The sequence below is a fragment of the Mycetomoellerius zeteki genome, unplaced genomic scaffold (assembly GCF_001594055.1).
Source record: "Mycetomoellerius zeteki isolate Tzet28-1 unplaced genomic scaffold, Tzet1.0 scaffold327, whole genome shotgun sequence".
Classification (NCBI taxonomy): domain Eukaryota; kingdom Metazoa; phylum Arthropoda; class Insecta; order Hymenoptera; family Formicidae; genus Mycetomoellerius; species Mycetomoellerius zeteki.
The window spans coordinates 1,532,702-1,555,090 of NW_017257313.1; the positions used below are offsets into that span (position 1 = coordinate 1,532,702).

At 34.9% G+C, this 22,389-nt stretch overlaps 1 protein-coding gene across 3 annotated transcripts; it reads left to right on the forward strand.

Annotated features, from left to right (window-relative positions):
- Positions 1–1,760: 1,760 nt before the first annotated feature.
- scaf (scarface) lies at positions 1,761–21,968 on the forward strand. Of its 3 annotated transcripts, none has more exons than XM_018451993.1 (11): positions 1,761–1,908; positions 16,456–16,561; positions 16,895–16,939; positions 17,023–17,243; positions 17,507–17,855; positions 17,932–18,137; positions 18,941–19,378; positions 19,584–19,738; positions 20,391–20,671; positions 21,224–21,474; positions 21,820–21,968. In XM_018451993.1, exons 2-11 carry the CDS (start codon positions 16,465–16,467, stop codon positions 21,961–21,963), a joined length of 2,187 nt encoding a protein of 728 aa, XP_018307495.1. In that variant the 5' UTR covers positions 1,761–1,908; positions 16,456–16,464; the 3' UTR covers positions 21,964–21,968. The 3 variants fall into 3 exon arrangements, with proteins under 3 accessions (XP_018307495.1, XP_018307497.1, XP_018307496.1); XM_018451995.1 differs by lacking the exon at positions 1,761–1,908 and adding an exon at positions 16,004–16,064; XM_018451994.1 differs by lacking the exon at positions 1,761–1,908 and adding an exon at positions 16,142–16,273.
- The last annotated feature ends 421 nt before the right edge of the window (positions 21,969–22,389 follow it).

Consider the following 22,389-nt stretch of genomic DNA (forward strand, 5'->3'; position numbering starts at 1 on the left):
TATTGTTGTATGATCATGTCTTATCAATTTAATTATGAATTCGAAATCTATCGATAGATCTGTTGAAAGTAATCTGACACCTCTCTCGCTTATAGATAAGTAATTTTACACACTGCGGAATTAATCAGATAGCCATCTCGGCACTAAGTAATTCTTTTATATAGCAATAGTGTATAGTAAGATGTCGATATATGTAATCGTAAATCATATGTTTGTATTGCAAACTACGTGTGTAAGGGCCGATCTCACCAATTCCGACTAACTTAATCGATCGATTGTTACGTTGGAACTGACCGATCGCATTTGCTGTTCAGCAGAATTGATCAATCACGATTAACATTTAATCGATCGATTAGATTAATCGGAGTTGGTGAGACCGGCTCGCATTTGATTGGTAAAACAGGATTAATTTAGATACGTTAAAAGTTGAATGAATAAAAATTAACTTAGATTAAATTAATTCAAGCTAAATAAAAAGTTAGTCTTGAAAAACATTTTTATTAAATCAAAATGTCCTAATTTTTCTTAAAATTAGATTATTTTAAATAAAAAGAAAAATTACAATGTGGTTCGTCAAAAATACATAAATACGTGACATATAAAATATATATTAAGATACACATTAATGCACTCTATACAAAATATGTATTAAAATATATGTATACAAAATAAAAATGCACGGTATATACAATTCAAATTACAAATAAAGAAAATTCCATTTTGAAATCTAGCGCGAGTTATAAAGCGTCTTAAATGGGTTCAAGATCTCTTTCTCGCTCTGTACTTTGTCAATATATAATTCCTAGTATTTTCAATCGCATGATATAAAATCTAGTGATCGACAACTGACTCATCATTCTTACAATTCGATTTGTCACAGGAAAATTTGCATGAATCAGTGGACTCAGTCATCGTAGTAGTCTAGGTAGGTCAATGTTATCATAATTATTTTCACTTTTTTATTATTATTAGGATTGTTATTGAAAATTATTATACATCGTCATTATTATCCGGCATATGAAACAAACGTAATAGTTACGTCACACCGAAAAGAAATCTTGATTCGCAAAATACTTATCTGCGCATACACTTGCGAGATGCAACGCGTTTAGGGAGTAGCTTAGGAATGCGCCAGATGAGCGCAAAGACAAGACATAATCAGACGTGACGGAAGTGAGTCGTTTGGCGTGATATTTATCGCCGATCAGTGGAACGACTTTTCCTTAACGGTAATATCGACGTAGGAATAATTTTCACGTTACGATTGATGAAAAAGAAAGTGGTTTTTGATAAAGCGCGATTCAGGAATTCGCATAGATAACAAAGCGACTATACATCTGCGTTGTGTATAGATGACCGAGACTTATTTAAATTATTATTATATATATTATATATTATATATTATTACATTATTATATCATCGTTATATTCTTACTATTGTTATTATTATTATACTTGAGTTTCAGTTTCGGTGCTTGAAAACACTATTGTATTCGATTGTAGTTTGATATGTACACAAAATGCTTTTATCCTCTTTTTATTTTTAGAATGAGAAGTTTCATTCATCAGACGAGCATCCGTCACCCCGTGGAAACATTCGACATGCATGAATAATGTCAGCGCGCGTCCGTCTCGTCTGCAGCAGCCTGCAGCCGTGGACGAGAGCGCCGGGAATAAAATTGGTGAGGTATCTCGGATGGACCGAGAGGAATCAATGTGATGTGTTGACCGGCATAGGATATCGAAGGACAGCGGCGATCCGCACACCAAAATGGTAGGGGGGTACTGGCCAGATCCGGAGGATGGTATAAGAGAAGAAGGGATACGAAACCAGCGTCAGTTATATTGACTTTCTTTTAAGCGACACGCGCGTTACACACGTATACTCCGCGGGAGGATACACATTAAGTAAGTACACGCACTCGATTTGTTTGTCGAGCACGAGGGTGTGCAAGAGTAACTCACGCTTCGTCGCACTTATCGCGCCGCCTATCCTGCTAGGCCGCACAATCATCGCGAGGGTACTTGAAGTACCCAAGTACCGAAACCCGTAAACGTTTCGACAAGCTCCGACACCGGATGCTGTGGACATCAAAAAAACACTTTCTTGGTACACCTGCGCGTCAACTGTCGCGTTTTAATTGTCCGCGAGTGAAGTATTGTTCGCAGCGAAATTTGTCGAGATTGTACCGAATCGTGTTCCGGTATTTTCAATTTGCAGTGGGTACTTTTTCACCCAGTCAACATCAATTAAAAGTAACATTATGTCTGTATTAATTATAATTTCGCACTCAATAATATAAATGTAATATAACGTATGATATTATTTAGTGCGAAATTATAACATAGATGTTATTTTTAGTTGGTGTCAACTGGGCAGCGGCGTTTATTCAATCAATTTGCAAAAATGCTTCTACTTTCATAAAGAATAATTGATAATAACAAGGAATAGGATAATAAGAGTAATATCAATTCTCACTGCTAATAGTGGAAGAGAATAATCTGCTTGTTGGGTGAAGTTTGCAATATCAGGCAAATCAATTTTTTTGAATAACCGAAAGCGGTTCAATTATTTACTTTAATCTTTATATTTTGTTAAAATAATTAAAGATTGAAAGGGTAGAAAGATCGCCAATTGTGGTATGCTGAGTGCAGATTGTAATGGATAATTTATAATGTTCGTATCATAAACTAGAGATTGAGATTAGGATTAAGACTGAATTTGACCACTCAAAGCAAAGTTTACTAAACTTGATATTAATTTCCTTTCTTCTGATTAGTTAAATTCAATCTCAATATCCAGTCTGAGACGGACATAAGAACTTGCACACTCTCTATAAATAATAATTTAAGTTTCTTCAAAAATGAAGCGAAAACATTCGCGTTTCTTGAATTTTTTGTAATGCAAAATCATGTTCGCTGGCGATGAAAAATCGTCCGTTCGCCGTAGATATCGACCTGCTCCAAAATTAATGTCGGAATGTAGGACGTTAGAGATTTAACGTTAAGTATTCTTCGCTTCCTTTCTCCGGTCGATCGCGCGACGTTTTCGAAACACGGAAGACGAGAGTCCCTTTTCGAGATAAGTAACAATTAAATATGGCCCACATAACCGGCGACTCTCCAATTAATCAATAATATTTTCTCGACCGCAACTTGCAATAACAGTGTACTCGGCAGCGAGGAAAAAAACGTACGCTGAGATTAATGTGTTTCATCAATAAAAATTAATAGCCGCCATGAGGGAGCGTGTATATGAACAGTGTGCCTAAAAATACCCTAAGAAAACGAGTTCCACTTCTTCCGCGTGCATGCGAAATTCGAAAAGTATTAAGGAAGGTTTGCGATCTCTCTTCTAATTTCGGTAGATTAGAAATGGGCAATTTTATGATCCTCAACGGACGCGTCCGAACCGACGGAATGTCGTTTGATATATTGATGGCTAGTTGAAGATCTATCCGGCAGGCATAAATGATTGAATAAACTACAATAAATTTTAATATTTTTTAAATCACGTCGCTATTTATTTACACTGAAAAAAATTCACGAAATTTGAATAAATATTTGTTTAGATAGTACTCAATATTTGTTCAATTTAAGAAAATTATACTTAATTTAAGTATCATTTTTTAAAATCGAATAAATATTTCTGTAAGCAAATGGTCCTATTGGTACTATTTAAACAAATATTTATTCAAATTTCGTAATTGTTTTTTTCAGTATACTGGTTACTGTGACGACAGAGGAAATTATCTATTTGCCTTTTGTCCGTCTCTTTCGCAGCACGAATAATTTAGTGCTGCGTCCAATAATTGGACGCAAAAATCGCGCGCCAGATTTATGGGAGAGAACGTAAAAAAGAGTTTCACGACACGAAACCCATTTCAAGGGTCTGCCCACCCTCTGCGCTTCTGTTTGTCAAAATTATTTCAAGATGCTAATTTTAAATACCAATAAATAAAATCCGTAGGCGAATATATAGTACCCGGAAAGCACAGTTTTGCTGAAATATCTGAGAATTTTAGATACAGATCTGAAAATAATTTTGTTGAATCGTTAAAATAATTGTGTAAGACACTCAAACTGATTGTTAAAATATCATCTTGAGATTCCTGCATGATTATTTTGATAAAAATTATTTTCAGATTCGTATCTCTAGTTAAATTTTTAAGTACATCAGCAAAATCGCTCTTTCCATGTAGAGTTTTTTCATAATTTATAAATTTTGAGAAAAATATAGTATGAATTAAATGAGACGAACGTGGGATAGCGACCTATAGAGCCTTGAATCGGTCCGAATTCCAAAGGTTTGATCTATTCGTGCCAGATTTTTTTGTACCATTCCATCATTCTTCTTTGTAATTGATCAATTTTTTTTACTACGTGTTCGTAAGTTGGTTGTTCGGATACAAATGGGATTAGGTAATCTCGTTGATGAGATTGATTCTAAAGTGTCCTCCTCAAGCGCGAATATGCATGCGAATATACGTCGCTTCGTCGACAAGTAAAAATCATTCCGATACATCTGAAATATTCATGAGGGTCATATACTTTGGAAAGCGCTATTTATCTCGTTCTACGTACGTTCTCGAAGATTCTCCTTCACTCTAAATTTTTTGCAGTGAAATCTCACTCCAAGATAGTGAAAATACAATCATTCTTCACAAAAAAAGTGAAAATATTTCACTTCTTAAAAAAGAGTGAAAATTGTCACTTTTTTTCAAGTAGTGAAGGGTGATTGTATTTTCACTTTCTTGGAGTGAGATTTCACTGCAAGAAATTTAGAATGTTTTTTCCTCAAGAATTCGTAAAACACGTGCAGAATATTTGTGAAATCTGACTGAAATATCGAGACAGATATTATACATCTTCAGTCTCGAATTCATTAAAGTTTATCGAGTTTGAGAAAAGGAGAAAAAAAATTTGTTGAAATCCATTTACTATTTTTTTGGATCTTCCAATCGCGTAAAAATGCATAAAGCGGATTGACGACATAAATGCAAACTAGATTTGGCAAGTTTTGCATAGAATAGATCAAGATCGAGTTTGGATTGAAGATGATTTGGAAATCTGATTTAAGTGAACCACAACTTTTTTCAATGCCGTATTTGTAATTTAGGACTTTCGCTAAGGAAGTTTCGGTTACCTCAAATTCCATGAGGAACACGTGTCTTCGTGATGTAAAATCGTTTACTGAATATCCTGTACAGATAAAAACGTGACGTTGCATCGTGACAGCCGTCGACTTTCGACCCGTTAAACGATTACAATAATGATTCATGAATTACATCAGAGCCCACGCGCCAAAATTTCACGTGATAAAAAAAGGATATATATATATATATATATACTCGTGTAAAAATAACACCGGTAATTTCTCGAATAATCTCATAATAAAGATTGTGGCCTTGTGTGTAGGCAGTTAAGTTACAGTGTCGAAGTAACTTTTGTAAAATTATGTGGCAATCGTAATTTTAACTTAATTAAATACCCTGCGAGTTTTCGTCGCGACGTAATTACGCGATTTAAAATTGTTTCGAAGTTATTTTAGGCGAATAGTTGCAAATAAAAAAGCAGTCTCCATTCCTTTGCCAAAAATTTCACATCAATTCACAATTATTGATCAGAAAGTAACAACTCTCTACATTGTATCGCACTTTATCACTGATTGTTTTCGTAATTAATTTCCATGCAAAAATGCATTGCTTTGCATATATTTACAGTCTTCCATTTTGAGTCTTCTTCACCCAATAAACGAGACCGAATTGAAATGGATTCAAATTTTCGGAAGTATGCATTCATGATCGTTAAAATGAATCCATTTTAATCCCATTTTTATTCATTTATTAGAATTGCATGAGCACATTTACCATATATACCTTTCAATCTAAAAAATATTTTAGTTCTTTGAATACATTATGAATACCGTTCAATTTTTAAAAAGAAATGCAGCTTTCCAATTGAATTTAAAAAAAATAAAAATGGATCATGAATTATTAAAGTACGTATTCAGATTCAAGTAGACTAAAATTTTAATCTATTTTAATCCATTCTCGTTTACTATTTATACAGTATATTAAACAATTATAAATAGGATAAAATAATATAATTCAAGAAGATACATAAATTGAAACAATATTATTTACGTGTTTTATTTATTAGAAATGCGAATGATTTTAATTAGAATTACAATAGTTTTGCATTATGAAAAAATCATCAACATCGTTCTTTTATCATACGGGATTTACAGCTGTTTGTATCGAGATCTGGTGCGTTATGCAGAAAGGTGGATTCCTGCGAAAAGATGTTCTACTAGAAATTGTTTAAAGGATAACAATATCAACGAAATTCCCGAGATAACAAATTTAATAAATGACAACGGACAATTGGGAATTGGCTCTGCAGACGGTGTTCAATTATTTACTATTTCGAGAATTGATACTAATAATTCCAAAATGACGCAATGTGTGGGGCACATTTAATTTATCCTCATAAATTCGTCTTCATAAATTCACCCGTCGAATGCATAACAGATATGTGACGTGTCATAATCGATCGAGTTGGTTCATCGTTACATCGCTATTTCAGTGGGACGTTCTCTTTTTACAAAAAATTTAACCCGCAGCTTCTTCGATACCTTTCCGACGCCATAATCGAAGATACCCACGCGTGTAGGCGCCTCGTTATGGGAATGCAAAAAATAATGGATTGTGTATTGTGTCTTATAAGACTTTGCATTCTTTAGCGCGAACGTGTCGCACAGCTATAAAACACGCTCTTCTTCCGCGTAAGAGGGAAAGGTCGGGTTACAAATTTGGTCGTTATTTCAGCATTGTGCAATTCAAACAGGCGTTACCGGAAATCCCCCTGAAAAGGGGAATCGTCAAAAGTCGAGGTTACGCGATAGGAGGACACTTGGATGATGGACTCGACCTCGCTCGTTTCTCTTCATGAATTAATATTGTACATTGTTGCTTAATGCCAGTGGCAACGGTTTCTCAAGGCCGATGTAATTTCCTCCTTGAGGTGCTCCGAGGGTAATTAATCGTATGTTATCCCTTATGGGAAACCAACACGAAAACAAGCTGGTACCCAGGGGGACTCGTGTGCGAAGCCTTCACATTTCTACGTTGCTTTCTCCTTTTCTCGCGAAACGCGCAATTAGTTAGCTATTACCACGTGCACCTTGCAATTAGTCAATTTCAAGGCGCCATTCTTACGTCAGCTACACGAACTCGTTTTTTTTTTTCGCTTCCCGTCTCAAGAAGCATTTTTGTTGGTGTGATCAGTCATGTCTGTTTGGATTCGAGGTTCGATTTAATAGCCATTTTAACAGGTATAAAGTATAATTAGTTTCTAGCTATATTTTAATACATTTTATGTATATCTTATTTTATTTCCGCTATGAAAATATAGTCCCGCTTCTTCTTATTTTATTTGCCACATGAGTTTTATCGTATATCCTGATCAATAAAATGATTCAATCAAAAAACAGAAGAGGTATTTTAATAGTTTTGTCATATATTACTCGGTAGATTTGTTATTTTTATTGCATTACTAAACTATATGTATAAAACTTATGTTAATACATAAATTAAATCTTATTAAACATCAAAAGCTATTAAATCGCTTGTATAATTTTATATGTGACATTGCTATTCTGATTCTGTGCAATGAATATGTTTCAAGTCAGGAAAAATAATTCGGTGTGCGGTTTGTGGAGAGAATCAGAAATGTATCCTATAAATTCACACTAAATAATTAAAGCGTTTAAGATCTGCTTCTCGACCGAAAATAAGAATTCATACTTAATTAGAGTTATTCTCTCTTCGGTTCCGTTTCAAATTGTAATTGTTTAAATCTTATTAAGTACAATTTACATCTTTTCTTAAGAAGCTTTTCACAAATTTTTATAGCAGTGATAAGGAAGTACAATATGTTTTAACCGGTAGCGTCATTAATGAAATGTTAAATACGCGGGTCTCGCGCGTGCCAAGCAGCATCCGTGGTCCAAAAGGGGTCAATGGCGACTTGATTTCGTTGGTAAACGTAATTACCGATTTCTCTTGTAAGACGAAAACATTTTGGTATGATATTCGCGATATTTTACGACGCACGGATTGCTCTGTTACGAATCTACGCATCACCTTTGCCCGTTGGTCCACCAACTCGGGATGGCGCAATGCGCCTTGAGATTATGAATAGTATCCATGTCACGTGGATACGCAGAAGGTTAATGCGTGGAAATACGAGTGGCGAAAACCGACGGAGTATTCATATTCAGATATTATCAATAACGAGTCTAAGGCCCGATTAGTTACAGTTTCAAGTGATTGCTGGAACGAAAGGGAGAGACGTTTGGAAACATCGATTCTCTCCGCGCGTGAAAAATTCGTTCTGGAAAGGCTCGGCGAGATAGAATAACTAAATCGATCTATTATCACGATCTAGAACAGGATCTCATTACATCATCATCCTCGCGAGAAAACATTGGGCGCGTGAAAGTATCGGGTAAAAATGAGACTGGCCAGTTTCTTTGGCATCGGTTTATTCTACTCACTAACACGCTTACGGAGTAATAACAGCGGTCATTTAAAATCGACAGATTTTACACACACGGATTTGCTGTCTTATTTTGCTCTCTCGCTCAGTTAATTAAAAAAGATATGACGCTAATTGTTCTCGCTAAATGATTCATACCTACGGTATATCAAACGGTACACTAAAACAATCGATGAGAAGTTAAGTTCGCTCGCTTGCAGTTAAATATAATTATCGTAGCATATAATTATCGGAACATTCTTGTGTTGTTACATCTGTCAGCATCAAAAAACGTAAGTGGAATTAAGCGATGAGGTAGGCTTTCGGGGTGTCCGAAAGACGCGCGAAAGCAACTCGACGTCGCGTCGCCGAAGAATCCGGACCTTTGAACTCTCCGGCTTGTTTATGTAATCCTGGCAAGCCCCGGCGCCGAGACATCATCGGACAGTGTCACGGATGCGTTCGATATTTCGTAAGTCCGGTATATTCCCGAGGATCGTGCCGATGCCACATGGAGATATAATTGAGCCGGACCCGGAGAGAGACAGATGCAGACATGCGGGGACGGACGGCCATCCTTGATTGCTTTCTCGTTTTACGTTTTGCGGGTGGATCGGGTCTGACGGGATTGGTCCGCCGTCGAATTGAGGAATGCAAATAACTGGCGAAAGTTAACTTAATTATGAGGTCGATCGGCTTTTATCGAGGTGAAAAGCTAGAGGAGACTCGACGACGATTCGATTAAATCGCCCACCTTCGCTTTATTTTTCGAATCAGATGTTGATCCTCTTTTTGAAGATAAATCGCGAATTTTATTTAGATCGAATCATAATTTGCTGACGGAATTCTATCAATAAATTTATATATTGAAATATTTTTATTGTTCCTGATGAAGTCTTCAATTATCAACAGACAGTCGTGGAATTATTTCGTAATATTTTTTTTATATGAATAACATTTTTATCGCGTAAAAAAAAAACCACGTATTCCTCTTTATATTCATCTTCTTTTAGGACTTTATAATTTTCGGCGGTGAATAATTCTATAGATATTAAGATCTCGATGTTGAAACACGGTTCTTATTTGGACCCCTCTTCCCCTTGAATATAAGTGCTTGAAAGGAGGAGCATCTTTTATATGGTCGTCCAGGCAACGACGTGCGGGAACAATATCTCGATCCTGATAATCGCCGACACGCAAGCAAAGACGAATTTCATAATTCACGCGTGGATGACATCAGAGAGACGCTTTATTATTTAGCGACCTTGCTCCTTTCCTGCGGACCTCGAAACAGCCGCGAGTCCCACACGCGCTCGTGTGCCGACTGCCCGGCCGCGACAGGAACTTTCCCAAAAGTAAAATGCATACCGGGCGAGAGTAATAGGAGGTCAAATTCTCCGGCGTGAGAGGAGAACGTCCGAGTTTCCGGGAAGTGACTGCCCGACTTTTAATTTCTCTCCCGCAGGTTCTGCGACGTCGCTTTTTGACATGTGAAGGGATCCTCTTATCGCCACGTTCAATTTCATAAGAAGGAATCGTAGATTTCGATAAGATATATCTAGTCGCTTATCTAATAGTCTAGTTCAACTGGAAATGTATTATGTAAAATATTACGTAGAATAAATAGATAAAATTTTGTTTATTAAAATCAATCATAAGGAGAATAATTATGAAATTGCGATTATATACGCAAATATGATTAGAATAATGAATCTAAGTAAAAAAGAACTGACTTCTGTTGAATACAATCGATCAGAATCAAGTCAAACTTTCGCAAATCTTTGGAGTAAGATTAAAAATTGAGACAGAAGATTAAAACTGATTGTATGCTTACTTTGATTTTTCTTACTAAAAAATCTTGATAAATATGTCGATTTTATAGCCTTTAATAAAGAGAATTACGACGGTGTGTTACTAGCGCAACACGATTGCTCAAATGAGAACATAAAGAACTACATCGAGCATTTAAACAGTCTCACAAAAAAGGAAATGAAAAAAATAAGAATATTTTATTTCTTTTATGTGCTTCTCTCTCTCTCTCTTCGCGCATTTCCAATCACGCGTATCGTCTCATCTTAGCTGTCGCCGGATTTCATCTACAGGAGGCCGAGATCGAAGGATAATGTCAATATCGAACTGTTATATCGCACTATCAGACAAGAGCGATTTGGAAAGTTAGATCGATGAATGCCGCAGGATCAATTTTTTTATTTTTCTCATATTTTTTTCGCGAGATGCTTGCACGGTCCGAAATTCGGACGACCCAGAAACCAGAAGTATTATAATACATCCGCATAGTACACTCCAAATCAAAGTAGGTATATAATAAGTGATCTCATATATATATGTGTGTGATTTATGCCTAAATTCTAAGCAGACGTAAGGCTCGTAACATATTCCTGTAAGACTTGTAAGAATTTTTAAGCGCTTTTACTTTTAGGATATAATATTTTTACAGACAGCTTCTTACTAGCCATAAAATTTACAAGAAATCGTAGATATTTACGAATAATCGTACGTCTTACGATACATACACATAAAATTAGAATACTAGTCATAAGTTTTTACAAGTTTTACAAGAACACGTTACAAAACAGAGTCTTACGATTCTACTTAGAATTAATCCATTAGTTTTTCATAGAAAGTAACATTATATTATACATTTAAGGATGTTTTGATTATACAATATCAGCTAAAAGTATTAGTCAAACAATCAATCAAAGTAAGCTGATATCAGCTAATATTACTTAAAAGTTTTTTTAAACAAAACAAAAAATAATTTAGTTCATATAATGATTTTATGTGCAGCAAAATTATTATATTTTTCTGTAGTTTTCGATCATAATTTTTAAACAAGAGTAAGTGGATCTAAATAAATTTTTATTTTAAATAAATATTTATTATTGTTTGATCAATATATATATATATTATATATATATACAATTTGTTTTAAAAATTTTAATTCGTAATATTACTTTCTCATTAAATTTACAAGTGAATATTACAAAACGCGATTTTATATCAGAATCAAGACAAACAAAAGAATTAAGTAATTTTTGAATCAATAAGAGAATTGTGCTTATAATTTATACAGATATTCAAACGTAATAATAGAAGAGTCCATGAAATTTATGTACTTTGATATTATTTTTAGATGTGACACATACATCCTTAAATGTATAAATACATTTTTATATGCTGCAGAACAGTGTATTATTTTTTACACGAAGATCTAAGTTACAAAATCACTTATTACGTATTTGATTTGACAGTGTATCATAGACAAGTAATCGGACAGGGAAATCAAATGATATTCACGATCAACTCTTTTTTTCAGCGTACAGCCGATTCGAAATATTCGCTCTGACGCAACAAAAAGCAATCTATAGCTTTATTAGATGCCCATTTATTAGCCGCTACAAGAAAAGGAGAAATGCTCCTCTATTTGATTAATGAAGTGCTAGGCAATCAAAATATCAGACACATAGCGCTGACATTTCATCCAATAGATTGAAAGGCTTGACAGAAACGTTGTATTTTTGAAGTTACCTTTTCGTCGAGAGAACTTCTACCTGACGATACTTAAATAACGACGTAAAATGAATATAAATTTGTAAGAACACGTTAAAGTCTTCTTGGTTCATTTGCCTGTTAGTATAAATATACATTTAGAAAAATAATTATAAATGCCGCAGTAAAGACAGAAAAAATTTAAAGAATGCTTAAAACTCATTTAGATCTGACATTTTAACTATCGAACGGTAAATGCAACAATACGCACAACAATTGAGAAATCTTGTTAATATATTATAAATTGAAAATTAAGGCTATAAAATTCTATAATTAAAAACCGGAAAGAACCTTTACAGAGTAATTTCGTTGACGTAAAGTAAATTCATTCTTTTTTATCACCCATTTTATTACCCATAATTATTTGAATATATATACTTTTTATTACCTGGATAATCTACTCTTTTGCCGAAAGAATGCCGTGAGTGCTCGCAAGAAAATACATCTCGATAACCGAATCAATATCCGACTGTTAATTACGATGGCCGTATTAATTATGTATATCGGGATATCGGGTATCGGTGAAAGTACTTATTGATTGACAAATCGAAAGTAAGTTTCTACTTGGCAGCTATTCGGTCGGTGATTGGTGTTATTAATGACGACGTGAATATTTAAGTATTTACGCTGTATGCATATTACACCCACATTACAAAAACGTTCGATGAAATGCGTCAAAATCAACGGATTATTTATGCGTTTTCGTGTCGCAACAGAAAGAGGGAGAAGGGAAAAGAGATTGAGAGAGTGAGAAAGAGAAAGGGTTAAAGGAAGAAGAAGAAGATAATAAAAAGAAAAGAATTTTCAAACAATTTCTGTGCTAAACGAGAGAATATACATATGTGTACGTATAAGAGAGCTCTTTCGTACCCGGATCTTAATTTCAATTCGGCTCCATACTTCGAGTCATTAGGACGGTCGCCGGATTATGCACGAAATTCGACAAGTCTGATTTGTGCGATACTCGGGTAATCTGCGTAATTCAATGAAAGAGAAAGTAGTAGCACTAATGTATACGTGAAAGTACGCGGCCGGGGATACATTTGCAAAGGAATATTTGACGATCGGAATCCCTGCCCGGTGTCCAGTTGTCCACCAGTGGCGCTTATCATGGAAATCGAACGCATCGTGAATTTTCAGCGTTTCGGCTACACCTCGTATACTTTCTCCCGGTCAGAACATGGCGCCGTTAATCCTTCGCGATCGGTGTTATTATTTTTATCGCCGCCTTAACAACCGGAAAGCAGTACCTTAGGCTCGAAAGTTGAAAGCAAATATTTCGGTTGCGAGACGTCGCGAAAGCCTGGAAGAAAAAATTACAAACATCCGGATCAATCAATTTTTGTCAATAGCAAAAAGTAAAAAAATATAAATAGCCAAAGCCATCTATATATCTATATAAATTATAAATAAGTCATTACTATTCATTTAATTTCTTAATAGATTATATCTAGAAATATATATCTCTTTCTATTCCACATTCGTCACGTATAAATAATACTACAATTTATTCTATAGTGGGTGTTGAAAAACTTACACGTAGGAAGTGAAAAGAAATAGAAAGCGATTCAAATATTTTTTTAATTAATTACTGATATCAACCAGAGGAATTTGATTTCACCCAAATGATTCTTCCTAAATTCCTACGAAAAAAGCATTTCTTATATACAATTGTAACTGTAGAAGTTATCTCGAAAAAAAAAAACAAAAACGCGAAGAGTCATCATTTAAACTTAACATATTTGATGAGCGTGTCGTATTGAATTTTTTACGGTAAATGTTAGGCGCGAAGAGCGTGTAATTTGCACGAGTCATTCTCACGCAAACCGTTTACGCGCTGAATTGCAAAGCATATCCTTAGATCATCGGAAACCTACGAGACTGGGGGAAATCCATAATGAGTTCATCGCGTCGGTTCTGAATTCCACAGTGACTTTTTTTGCGACGAGATACACAAGAGAATGACTCATGAAATTTTGATAGCTCAAGATAGATGTTCGCGCGTAATCCGGTAACACATGGGTGCATATTAATCAACCTTTGTCGACATAGCCGAATATTTTACGTTCGTTTAACGCGTATTATTCATTAATGAGAATAATATTCCACAATTAAAACATTGGGTCCAATTGCAAATTTAATTTTTTTTCAATCCTGGCAAAAATTAGGATTGGAATGTGAGTCAAATGTATTATGCCTATTCTATAACAGAGTCGCGAGTCATAAGCCGTAAGAAATTGGCCAATTATAGTTGAATATGAGAAAAATAATCGATTGTGATTATAGTTTCTTACAGCTTACGGCTTATGATTTTACTGTAGGCTCAAAGAGTAGAATGGCAGAAACATAAGTAAAACTTGTAGAAGACGAAAATTAAGGCAACGAAACGTAAAAAAAGAGTAAACCTCTTTTACATTTTGTTGTTTCAATTTCGTCTCCGAAATTAATTTAGTTCGTTTTTTATTTCTTTTGATATGTGAAGAATGTATGTATTTTAAATTTTAAAAGTCAAACATATTATATTTGAAATACATATGTACATTCTCCAATGAAAGAAAAAGAGATAACTAAATTAATTTACTCAAATGAGTCATTGTTTTCAGTGTAAGTAGACACAATTAATGAAAAAATTTCACAATTAGCTTAAATTGAACAGAACTTTGACTGTCACACATCGTCAACAGAAGATATGTCGTTTGTCGACTTTGTGACCCTGACCTGACCTAATCCAGCGGAATGATGTCATTGATAGAAGGCATATGTCAGCATGGCACCTACAGTCGGCGGGCATGTAAATAAGGATCGATACGATATACGCGGTTCGGGCATATCGCATAATTTTCATAAATAAGCAAACAGCAGAGCGCTTGAAGATCCTTGAACGCGATTATTTCATCGTTAGAAAATATCAGACGATAAGAATATGAAAGTGTTCCTATTCATACGCCTCGCCATTGATATCTGTCCAGCCCACGTGTTTACGTAATATTAGAAATAACATACAAGGTGTATTAAAAATCATTTCTTGTCACTCAGTCGCGGACTTCATGAACCAAATGTCATTCAAGAATAATCATCTCGAGATGTTTGCATATATGATTATACAATATATCATTCGCGTGGCAATTTGTACGTATTGCGAGATTCTGAGATAATATCAGGCAATATTTATAGATTATATTAAAATTATGTAGATTGTAGATTCTCTCTCTCTCTCTCTCATATATCGCAAAACGTAAATCTTGCGATTCGGTCATTAACTTCTACTTGGATAGACAAAGTTCTCATTAAAAATTTGAAATATTAAACGGATAAAAAGCCGTGACATTTAAATAAGTTATTTTTTGCTCAGGTCCGAAATTTTCTTTTGCTGATGTCGATCATTATATGTGCAACTGCGTAAAAAGAAAAAAAATAAAAGAAAATGGTTATTTCGGGCAGTATTTTACAGCCGGTAACGATAATCGACTTTTTTTATATTCAAGACCATTTTAAGATGTCATAAACCAAAAGTCGGTATTCATAGTTGGTTCTTATTTCAAGACCGTCTTAAGTAATGTCTTAAGATGCCAATGCGGCCCTCTGATTGGTTCGTGACACCTCAAGACAGAACTTAAGACGGTCTTAAATATAAGATCTGACTATGAATACCGGCCAAAGAGACGCATTAGCGTCTAAGACTTATGATGGTCTTAAAATAAGAACTGATTATGAAGACCGGCCTATGTCTCACTTTATATCCCCACGGCGTTTTCTCGCATAAATTTATATCTCATCGGTGTTGCTGAAGATCGCGGATGCATCATGAATGAATTACTCCTACGTGAAGCCTTGTTCCCACGTTGTCTGCAGAAGCATACAACTTTTGCAGCCACAATCCTTCGCCGCGATCTCCCGCTAGAAGCTCGGAGCATCCTGGTGCTGTTCTAGAACGTTCTGTTCCCTGTATTCGGGTCAGTGGTTGCTAAAACGGGCTAAAGTGTAATAAAATTATAATATAATACCTTCGCGCAACGATCACTCTTCTCGGTCTTAAAATAATTTACCGTGCCGCCTGCGCGTCGGGGGAAAAAAAAGCGTTGTTGCAAAAGTTTGCACACTTTTACATCCCATATGATACGAGATATTCGAGAAGAACCAGTCACGACCACCACTACGAGAGGCGGGCAAAAATTCTTTCCTTTCTGTCTCTTTTCTTCTCTCCTTTTTCTTTTTCGTAGACGTCACGCGAGACGTGGAATTGACGTTAATGAAATCTCCGTTTATTTACTCGTTCGCCGTATGATTGAATTATATAAAGTTCGGGATAACTATTTACAAATATTGCTTTTTTTACTCTTTTAGATTTACACGATGATACCACTGCTAGAAATGCTACTAGTTATAGTAGCGTTAGCTACGCACGCACGTGGACTCCCCTATAGAGAATTGCCACCTCAATTGCAGACACGTGAGTATACAGACTGGGAATTTGATGCGTGTTTAATTTTTTTATCTATATCGCAAGCTTAATAATTTCATATTAAGTTGTTTTATAATTTTTCATTATAAATTTTTTATGATGAAAAAACGTCACCTTTCTGTTTATATTTGCTAACATTTTGCCTCGTAATTTAAGGTGCTTCATATTTAAAAGAAATTATGAGTTAGTATCTTAAAAAAAGTCAGTCACGCAATTATTTTCAATGAAGTCGCATTTCAGAAGACAAACACGCCTGGTACGGCGATGATCACATTTTTCAAACTCAAAACTATCTTATTTACAAAGATAATATTGTTTCAGAACAAATTGATCAAACACAATTTAATTGGGACCAATCGCAGCAAAGTAAGTCTAATATTACGTTATTTCGTTTATTTAATAAAATAATTTATTTAATTTATTATATCGTCATAATGTTATGGTTGCAGATACGTTCGAAGGATACCAAACGCATGCTTCTTCAGAATCACAGAAGCAACTTAATTTTGATTATGCATATCAACCTGATCAAACGTTGCAGTCCTATTCTAGCGCCATAGATGGTTTCACCATCAGTTGCAGCGGTGAAAATAAAATCTGCGTAGCCAAAGGTTTGTGCATTAACGGGTATGTGCAGCCTTTGAAGCAAGGCTTTATTCGGCCAGGACAGGTGAGACAGCCTCTTTTTATTATTTCTTCGATATTAAGATTGAAAGACCGCTAATGTTAAACATAATAATATTAAATTAAGAAGCGCCATAACGGTCAGAACGTTAAGATGTTGAACTATTGTAAATTCATTTAAATGAATTAATTTCAGAAATGATATTTATTATTTCTTCGATATTAATAACTTTTTCCCGTTTACATTTTAATATTAATCGAACTCAACTCGCAATTCAGACTTAATAATCTTCTAATATTTGTGCGCAGGTGCAGGAGTGCAAGCTCAGCCACGAAGTATGCTGTACCGTGCAATATAATGTGAATAATCCGTACGATAACGATCCAATTAATGCAGTGAAGGACAATCAGTACCCGGAACCTACTTTGGAAAACGATGAGAAATACGTTCCATTCGGAGATAATAATCAGGCAGACGTGACCGAATTATTGAAGCCTCCGTTAGAAAACAACATCGTACTGCAATCCCCATCAGATAATAGATTCAATATCGAGTCTGCTAATCAGCCTCATATTAACATAAGGCCGGTCGAAGAGATACCAGTCGATTACAATCACATACCCTCCGATACGAATCAACAGGAACAGTATCAAATAGGTATGCGATGACACGTTGGTATCTTCTTCAATATTTCTTTTTTTTTTCTTTGTATTAATATGAATTGGCATTGTAGGTGATAGTAGTGCTAACGAACCAGTCTTCCCATTAAAATCTGCCCCTACGAACCCGAATCCCGCTGTCTTCCAATTTACGGTTCATATGGGATGTGCGGCCGCCCTGCTCTGCGTAGAAGAACAGTACTGTACGTTAGAAGGAACGATTAGTCCGCAACCAGTTGCGCTTAGCAGCAAGGAACTTCTACGACGTGTTCCGTTAAGCGTAAGCAGTATAAAAGACACTTTAGTCAGAAGACATTTTAAGATTTTCCAGTTTTTTTCAATATAGGAATTTGGATTGAAAAGTTTATAATTAATATGTAAACATTTCTGAATTTTTTCAGATTTTTTGATTATATAGTTTTCTTTAAATAATTTTCTAAAATAGCTAAAATTCTTATAAGAAAGAGAGGTTTAATTAATTTCATTGTAAATAAAATATAAAAATATAAAAATTTTGAAGTTATGTGAATATAAAAGAATAAGATTTAAACAAGAATATTTTGGAATTAAAAAAATGAAGTTTATATCATTTTTGTGTAAAAATATAAAATGTTCATGAATTATTTTAATTACATTAATTTAAATATGATGTCACATTAGTGAAAACGTGATAACGTCGTTTTCATCAGAATTATCAATATCTAAATTTAAATAATTACTATAAACAATTTTTCTTCGATATTTTTACACATAAATATTTATTTTTATTATAAAGAAAATATCTTTTAATGGAAAATTATAGTTTTATTGCTTAAATTTTATTCATTATCTATTCTTTAGAAAATGATAATGCATTTTGCATTAAGATAAGAAAAATTACGTGACTTCTTTCCACTTTTTTTAAGCATGGAAAACTTCTTTAATTATCGAACGGAAATGATTAGAAGCACTTGTTTGATATTAGATACAAGGTTCAAATCATTAATTGTCGACGATAAAAATATCTTAAATAGTCAAATAAAGATAAAATGCGTCGATTAAGAAAAATAGATTGGATCGCATTATAAGTTGTTCGTTTCGCAGAGCTGCAGAATCTCGGAGACCGGAGCAGTCGGCAAGTGTTGCCGCGATCCGAACTACGTGGACCCGTGGCCGACGGGCAATTTGCCAGCCAACTACACCGGTGGTTTCGACGAGCAAGGCTTTCCGACGTTCTTGAACATTGCGAAGATACAACCGCCGAAGAAGCCGATCATACAGCCACCCATCAAGACGATTCCCAGGTTGCCGATCAAACCATCCGTCGCGCCGCCGCAGGTTCCAGAGGAACTACAGCCCACAAACGTTGTACCCTTGGTGCCGGACGATTCCGATGTGATCCCGCAACGCGTGTTACCAATCTCAACTCCGATTCCAATAGCGCCCCCGATCAGCAGCCCCGCGCCGTTCAATACTCCAAGTGACCCTCCCATCGTACCGGAATTGCAATTGCCTAACAATCCATGTGGAGTGAGAAATTACGTAAGTATCACGATAAAATTACTCTCGTGAGAATGATTTTGCTTAGAGGCGTTTATAAATTATGTCTTATAGTACTTTTAATATTTAATGTAGTAATAAAAAAAAATACGCAATCTGAGAATTCTAACATTATAAAAGTGCTTGAAGAAGGTCTTATTTATAACATGAGACTGGATATTTTATTTGTATCTGTGTACAATAAAAGGGACAACGCCCGACCGGCTTCAGAGAGACCGATGCGGCATTCGGAGAGATTCCATGGCAAGCGATGATTTTGTGGTCGGAGGAACGTAAGATTTTGTGTTCTGGTGCCTTGATATCATCAGAAATCGTCCTGACAGCTGCCAGTTGCGTAAATAGGTAATTTTCACTTTAGGCGATTTAATGCTATTGCAATGCTCAAATTTTATTTAAAACCTTTTATCTTTTTACATGCGCCGATTTTGATACATGAGCGCATTTTAATTCTTTAAAATTCCAATATTTCCATTCAGATATCGTCGTGACAGCTACCTGCTGCGTAAATAGGTCATTTTCACTTTAAGCGCTTTAGTGTTATTGCAATGCAATTTTTATTTAAAATTTTTTATTTTTTTTATAACGCGCGCCGATTTTGATACATGAGCGCATTTTAATTCTTCACAATTCAAATGTTTTCTGCAAATTTACTCTTTAAAACTTTTTGAGTGAATCTTGTACTCTGAAGAATGAAATCTGACTCTTAAAGATTGAAAATTGAGCTCTTTTTCAAGACTAGCTCAATTTTTACTCTTTAGAGTAAGATTCCACTCCATATAATTTAGAGAGTAGGTAAATTACATATAAAATTATAAATAGAATTCTGTCGCGAAATATAAATCGTATAAAGCGAACTTAAAGGCAAAATCGAAAAACATTATATCTTTTAAGAAAATCTTGTTTTCTTATTTGCCTGCCGACGTGTCTACCTTTAGGTCCAATTTTTCTATTGATTAAATTAAGCAACTAAAGGCATTTCTTTAAATTCTCTCAGATTTCCAGCGAGTGAACTGTCTGTGAAACTCGGAGAATGGAAACTGGGATACGAACTTGAACAAGAGGAGCCGTTGCCATTCCAAATTATCAATGTACGAACTATCAAATATCATCCTGGATACTTGGAAGGATTGCCTGGTAACGATACTGCTATGCTCCTTTTGGAACATCCCGCGGCATTTAATTTGCATATCAACACACTATGTCTTCCCGATAACTATCAAGTGCAAGAAACTTCACAATGCATCGTGACGGGTTGGGGCAAGTCGATACTGCAAGGTAATGTGCCGACGTTTCCACCGTTTAAAAGAAATATTACTCTTGATAAGCTATGCTAAAAATGCGTGAAGTAGCGAAAAAGAATGAAATAAATTTTACATAAATGCAAATATATTCGAACTAGAACCCTATATCGGTCGAAGCTAGATCTTAAAATGCTTAAATAATTCAATCTTGAATCATTAAATATGCTATATATGTACTTAATATATATACCACACTTGTAGTCTAACAAACTGTGCGCCGAAAAATTTCCGGACTAATTTCTAATAAATTCGATGCTGAAACAGGCTCAATTAATTTAATTCGCGAGATTACTACAGTAGTTTAATTGCGTTTATATAATTCGGAAATTTTTCGGCGCGCAGTTTGTTAGACTACAAGTGTGGTATATATATCAAGTACATATGTAGCATATTTAATGATTCAAGATTGAATTATTTAAGTATTTTAAGATCTAGCTTCGACCGATATAGGGTTCTAATTTATCGATTGTGTTTCTCACATGTACGGTCTAAAAATGAGATTATTATTGCAAATATATTATTTCAGCTCATTACGCGGGTGCTATCATGCACATGGTCGATGTGGATCTTCTGACGCACGATATCTGTCAAAATCGCGTCTTGGGTGCGGAGTCCCATATCAATGTCGCACATAATGTAATCTGCGGTAAAGCGCATGAAAAAAATAATATGTGCCAGGCCGATGTCGGTGCTCCATTGGCTTGTTACAATGGTAACGGAGCCTATCATATCGCCGGAATTTATAGTCAAGACACTGGATGTTTACCCACAAATCAGGTAAAACTAATGAAACTAATTTTACAGCCATAATTTTTGGCAATATATTTCGTATTAAAATAACTTTCATAGTCATTAAATATTTTGCCCCATTTTATTTCCAAGAACTACGTTAAATTATAATTTTATTATAATAGAAAGCAAAAATCATTTTCTCTCAAATAATTTAACTTTGTCTGATGGACTTTATTTAATCTTTAATTTCTCCATTTTTTATTTATATTTCCGTATTACCAAAATACATTTATCAATCTTAGGGGTCTAACTGTAGCGTTACAGAACGTTAAGAATTACAGAATAGGCTTCTTACGTAACATTTTACGGATTCTTCGGTACTTGTTTTAGGTAGCGACATTCACACCCATTGACATCACCTGGCTGAAACAAACTATGTATGCGCCCGAGCCTAAAATAGACGCTAGCGATGACGGCTACGATTATCGAAAAAGTAATTTACCAGCGGGTAACGAATATTTGCCACCAGTGTAAAGGTAAACGATATTCATACTGTTGTATAGCGTATTTCTTTTTTAATACTCACGAATGGTAGGACGAAGAAGCGCGCGACAGACGCAATCGTATAATACTCGATTTAGCGTAATGCTGCAGAACATAATTGGTAGCGTTTAATCGATTTCATGCTAAGTCGCGAGAAAGAGTCGGAGAGCAATCGTCGGGAGGCTATTGCGCATTACAGATAATTGTTGCCGATACTAAATATAGACTAAAAGTACTTTATGCTCCGCTTTCAAATGTTATTCGGAATTTTTATAATATAGGAAAATGCGATACAATAATAGAAATCTATTAGAGTGTAAACAGAGCTCGAGATCAATTCCATGATGTATAAAAAAAACCAGGTGTAACAATGCGTATAATAAATAACTAAATATAATTTAGGGCAATATAATTTCT

What these genes read in the sequence shown, in the direction of transcription:
- scaf (XM_018451993.1), top strand. Translation starts at nt 16,465, where the DNA reads ATGATACCACTGCTAGAAATGCTACTAGTTATAGTAGCGTTAGCTACG. An exon ending in GCTTTATTCGGCCAGGACAG is followed by an intron (nt 17,244 to 17,506) that starts GTGAGACAGCCT and finishes ATTTGTGCGCAG; the next exon opens with GTGCAGGAGTGCAAGCTCAG. An exon ending in ACAGGAACAGTATCAAATAG is followed by an intron (nt 17,856 to 17,931) that starts GTATGCGATGAC and finishes TTGGCATTGTAG; the next exon opens with GTGATAGTAGTGCTAACGAA.